This window comes from Limulus polyphemus, unplaced genomic scaffold (genome assembly GCF_000517525.1).
Source record: "Limulus polyphemus unplaced genomic scaffold, Limulus_polyphemus-2.1.2 Scaffold13603, whole genome shotgun sequence".
In the NCBI taxonomy this organism is placed as follows: domain Eukaryota; kingdom Metazoa; phylum Arthropoda; class Merostomata; order Xiphosura; family Limulidae; genus Limulus; species Limulus polyphemus.
Genome location: NW_013679213.1, coordinates 2,224 through 8,234, shown reverse-complemented (window position 1 = coordinate 8,234; position 6,011 = coordinate 2,224). Strand labels below are relative to the sequence as shown.

The 6,011-nt window shown below is 37.0% G+C and overlaps 1 protein-coding gene across 1 annotated transcript; it reads left to right on the top strand.

Annotated features, from left to right (window-relative positions):
- Positions 1-1,185: 1,185 nt before the first annotated feature.
- Positions 1,186-5,612, top strand: LOC111084102 (zinc metalloproteinase nas-4-like; the record flags this gene model as incomplete). The annotated part of the gene is made up of 4 exons (XM_022380890.1): positions 1,186-1,306; positions 4,436-4,611; positions 4,930-5,157; positions 5,460-5,612. Coding segments are annotated over 4 exons (678 nt in total), but the record flags the coding sequence as incomplete, so codon positions are not given.
- Between the last annotated feature and the right edge of the window lie 399 nt (positions 5,613-6,011).

Genomic DNA, 6,011 nt, shown 5'->3' with positions numbered 1-6,011 from the left:
GGTGGACAGTTTTATATTATCTTCTTTAATATGTTGATATTAACAACATCAAGTGACAGTACAGTGATGGTGGACAGTTTTATATTATCTTCTTTAATATGTTGATATTAACAACATCAAGTGACAGTAACAGTGATTGTGGACTGTTTTATATTATCTTTAATATGTTAATATTAACAACATCAAGTGACAGTTAGTGATGGTGGACAGTTGTGTTTTTATTATGTCTATATTAACAACGGTTACTGTGATAATGACCAAAGGAACTAAATTGTTTAGTTAATTGGCTTAACTAATGACATAGATGAAGGAATGGTCAATAAATTATTTAAATCTGCAGATGATATTAAGGTCTTGGGTGTTGCTAGATGTTAAGAGGATGTTGCTGCTTCACAGAATGATTTAGACCATTTAGTGAGTTTGGAAAATGAATGGTTAATGGGTTTTAATTATAATATATGCATGATAATGCATGTCGGTTATCATAATTTGAGTTATAAGTATAATTTGGATGGGAATAACCTTAACAGTGTTAAGAAGTTAAAAGATCTTGGTGTAGTGGTTGATCAGTCTCTAAAGCCATCCAAGCAGTGTGCTGTTACTAGTGGTAGGGCAAATAGGATTTTAGGTTGTATCTACAGAAATATTGAATAGAAAGTCTAAAGAGGTTATAATACTGGTTATGCCACATTTGGACTGTTGTGTTCATTCTGAGGCTCCCTTACCTTAGGAAGGACATTGAATTATTGGAAAGGATTCAGAGTAGGGTTACTAGAATGGTGCCTTGCATGGAGGGATTGTCAGATGAGGAGATATTAAGATATCTGAAATTGTCTTTTTTTTGTTTAAAAAAAGAAGATCTAGGGGGATCTGATTGAATTCTTTAAGGTTGTAAAGGGAATTGATTGTGTGCTACATCATACTTAATGGTAGGACAAGGGGACACAAATTATGTTATGTCGGGTAAGATAACTTTATTTTACTAATAGGTTGATAGACCTTAGGAATGGGTTGCTTTCAGATGTGATAGATAATTAGTATAAGGAAAGGCTTTTTAAATATTTGAATGTTAAGGGCTGGCTCTGAGTGTTTTATTTTTGTTTAGAGTTAAGTATAGTGGATGGGATGGCCCAGATGGGCCAAGAGGTCCTTTGTTATCCTTAAACATTATGTTTATGTTTTCAGACAGCATAAGGGATGATATAATGAGAGCCATGGAAACCATACAGAATCAAATCAAATGCATAAAATTTAAACAGCGTGATCCAGAAACAAGAGATTATGCCTTCCTTACCAAGAAAACAGGGTGAGATTTTCAACACAGAGTTTGAGTTTCAATGAAATTGTTAATGCATAAGATTACGTCAATATTTTAATCTAAGGTAATTCTAAAATAAGCAAAACTGTTAATTAAACATTACCTACAAAGATGAGGCCTAATGTGGCCCAGTGGTTAACATATCAGACTACTGACCTGCAGGTCCACCTTTGATATCCCGTTACAGAAAACAAAAACAAATTGTGCATCACTCTGTGAAATCCCACTATTTGTTCAGACAAAGATGTCGAAGAGTTGGGTGTTGTTGACTGGCTATCAGTTTAAAATAATGGAAAACTAATGCATATGGCCCTTGAGTAGCTTTGGACGAATATCCAAAAAACAAACAATTAATATGAGAGGTCATAAGATTATGAGAAAAGCCAAGGCTATTAATTGTTAATAATTCTCTTCAGGAAAAGTAAGCTTACTAATTTAAACTGTCTATTTCAGAATACACTAAATTACTGTTATTTTAAAAACTGTGATTTCTTATGTTAAAGTTTTTTTTAGAATAATGTATATCTCTTAACTTACATATTGTCATTAATTAGGTTTAAATACTAAAGGTTGTGGTATTTTCAGTTTCTTTACTTTCCTTAAGAGTAATTGGGTAGGAACCGCTGGTTAACTAGAAGCTCACTGGAAAATGTATTACAGAGCAAAAATCTGAGTCAGACGCAAAGAAAAAGACTAGGCATAAGTTTTCAGACAGTAAAACAAAAATCAGTATTAAAGATAAGTATAAGTGTGGTACCTATACCTTAGATAGATGTCATGCTGATGTAGATATCCTGCATGAGCCCCAGCCATGCATGGAGCCTGATGTAGATATCCTGTGTGAGCCCCAGCCATGCATGGAGTATGATGTAGATATCCTGCATGAGCCGCAGCCATGCATGGAGCCTGATGTAGATATCCTGTGTGAGCCCCAGCCATGCATGGAGTATGATGTAGATATCCTGTGTGAGCTCCAGCCATGCATGGAGTCTGATCTAGATATCCTGCATGAGAGCCCCAGCCATGCATGGAGGCTGAGGTAGCTATCCTGCATGAGCCCCAGCCATGCATGGAGCCTGAGGTAGCTATCCTGCATGAGCCCCAGCCATGGGTGGAGCCTGATGTAGCTATCCTGCGTGAGCCCCAGCCATGCATGGAGCCTGATGTAGATATCCTGCATGAGCCCCAGCTGTGCATGGAGCCTGATGTATATATCCTGCGTGAGCCGCAGCCATGCATGGAGCCTGAGGTAGATATCCTGCATGAGCCACAGCCATGCATGGAGCCTGATGTAGATATCCTGCATGAGCCCCAGCTGTGCATGGAGCCTGATGTAGATATCCTGCATGAGCCGCAGCCATGCATGGAGTCTGATGTAGATATCCTGCATGAGCCCCTAGCTGTGCATGGAGTCTGATGTAGATATCCTGCATGAGCCCCCAGCTGTGCATGGAGCCTGAGGTAGATATCCTGCATGAGCCGCAGCCATGCATGGAGTCTGATGTAGATATCCTGCATGAGCCCCAGCCATGGATGGAGCCTGATGTAGATATCCTGTGAGAGCCCCAGCCATGCATGGAGTCTGATGTAGATATCCTGTGAGAGCCCCAGCCATGCATGGAGTCTGATGTAGATATCCTGCATGAGCCCCAGCTGTGCATGGAGCCTGATGTATATATCCTGTGAGAGCCCCAGCCATGCATGGAGGCTGAGGGAGATATCCTGCATGAGCCCCAGCCATGCATGGAGCCTGAGGTAGATATCCTGCATGAGCCACAGCCATGCATGGAGTCTGATCTAGATATCCTGCATGAGCCCCTAGCTGTGCATGGAGCCTGATGTAGATATCCTGCATAAGCCCCCAGCTGTGTATGGAGCCTGAGGTAGATATCCTGTATGAGCCCCCAACTGTGCATGGAGCCTGATGTATATATCCTGCATGAGACCCAGCCATGCATGGAGTCTGAAGTAGATATCCTGCATGAGCCCCAGCCATGCATGGAGCCTGATGTAGATATCCTGCACGTGCCATAACATAACCCTTCCTACCCCAGTAAAGGCAATTGATGTAAAAGTCTCCAATTTCTTCGGAGAGGTTTTTGGTAATTCCAGTATTAAATAATATTCCGAAATAAGGTACTTCTGACACCCAGGATTGGGTGCCAAACCTTGATTAACATATTCTATGACACAGGGGTGCTCATAACGTTACACAACTGACAATCCTTCCCTTCTCATGTGTCACATGAATATTATTATTCGTCTGACAGAAAACAAAGCGATTTTCCTCCAAAATGGGTACGTTATTGTCTTGCTCATGCCATCTGATTGAAATAAATTATCTGTTTAACTGTTTATAGATTAATTAATCCAAATATTGTTCAGATATATGTGAAAGGGTAGGTTACGTGTGATATTTTTTTCATAGGCAGAAAAAAAAGAAAAAATCAGTTATTTTTAGAACTTTTTCAGATTAGAATCATTAGCTTTCCTACAGAAATATTTTCTGAATTTTATTCTTAGTGTCATCCCAGGGCCAAAACTTTATTAAGGGGTAAACTTTGCCCTCCTCCACCAAATACATTTTATATATGTTACTTCTGAAAATCTCATGCAATTTTCACTAACTTGCCATTACAAATAGTCTTTGAATGAAATGTTGATTAAACTCCAGGAGGTTAAAATTTCATCTCTCAAAAATAAAATAAAATGTCTTGACTTGATCAGCTTCAAAATTATTATTATTAGTATTTGTTTTTATCTCAAAAATAATATATACCGAGTTTAAGGTTTTTCATAGGTAATATGACGATAAGTCCAAAATATTTTTGGTAATTTGTTATTAAATAACATGAGCTTGTTTTTTTTTTCTATGAAAGTACAGACTGTTAGAGTGACCACACACTCGTAGCACAACATTATGGATTAAGCAGCTAATTTGTTTTGTATTAGACTTAGTTTTTGCTTGTACACATATCGAGCAATTACATTTTGTATATACGAGTATCAAGAAGTTTTGTAAGTTAACAGAAATTAAAGAAGAATGACAGGATGTTGAATAACACGTATTTCTATTAAACTTCCAGGGCTAATTATTAATGTGTATTGTTCCTGTAGGTGTTGGTCTTTTGTAGGTCGTCAAGGAGGTTCTCAACAAGTTTCTCTGGATAGCACATGTTTTGCTGTAGGAGTAATCATACATGAACTAATACATGTTATTGGGTTTTGGCACGAGCATAGTCGCTCTGACAGAGATGAATACATTCAAATTCTGTGGGAGAATATTATTGAAGGTTTGTCAGTTTGCTAATTTTCCAATGTTCCTTTTCATTATTTCTTAAATCTCTCTCGGTATATTTATATAATAGTAGAGTGTGAACTGGATGACAGGTAACATTCACATTAATAGTGTTTTAATTGTACGACTCTTGGACAGTTCAGTGGAAGACCACTGGCCTTATAACCAGGGATTCTGGGTTAAAGTCCTGATCCCAGAATCAATTTTCATTTATCAGTTTTTCACTTAAGATATTTAATATCATTTATTATGATGTAATAATATATATACTTGTTTGTTTTTTTATCATGATGTCATCTATATGAACTTTCAGATCAAAAGTCTAACTTCCAAAAGTTTGATATATGGGATAACAACCTACTTGGCGAAACCTTTGACTATGACTCTATCATGATGTATGGGTTGTACACTTTTTCCAAGGATGGTGCCTCTCAGACTATGAAGGCAATACAGGAAAATGTTACCATTTTACCAGTCTCATCTAAAGTTCAACTGTCTGACAGTGACATCAGAAGAATAAAGAAACTCTACGAATGTGATGGTACTATCAATAAGCTAATAAGTAAAATATGTCACTAATGAACGTTTAGGCTTCAATATTACATTAATTAATACCTTTTCATTAAACCTGTGTTTCATTAAAGATGAATTGAAAATAAATCCTTTAAAAATGCACAGTTTCAAAAAGAAATGTTTTTATTGATCCAATATTATGTTTACTTAAGCCTGAAGAGAAAGTAAATAACTAAACAAAAGTAGTTGCTAAATGCGTGTGTTTGTGTGGTCAGACAACACGCTTACTATATTGTGATACTTGTTTGGTGTTGTCTTGCCTACAATCAGGAATGATTCGGCCTCCTGTACCTGATGTTCCTCCAACCAAGTGTGATTTCGAACTGGACTACTGTCATATGTCAAATCAAATGGATCCAGGACTGGCTCTGTGGAAAAGAATAAGAGGTCGTATGGGATCACTGAAGGGTGACCACACAACAGGTAATTTTTCAAAATGTAAAAGTCCGTCACAGGAATGTTCCTTTTTCACAGAAATACTTCACTTGGATGATTTGTTATAAATATCAAACAAAATAATGAAACATTAACATTATAACAACACTTTTACACTTATCTCAATACAACTTTTGACATTTTGTGGTTTATTATTATCACTGTCTCATGATTTTTGTTTTTACTGAGCCATTCCTATTACTCATCATAACATGGTAATTATGTGTCTTTACCGACTCATTCCTGTTACTCATCATTACATGGTAATTATGTGTCTTTACTGACTCATTCCTGTTACTCATCATTACATGGTAATTATGTGTCTTTACTGACTCATTCCTGTTACTCATCATGACATGGTAATTATGTGTCTTTACTGACTCATTC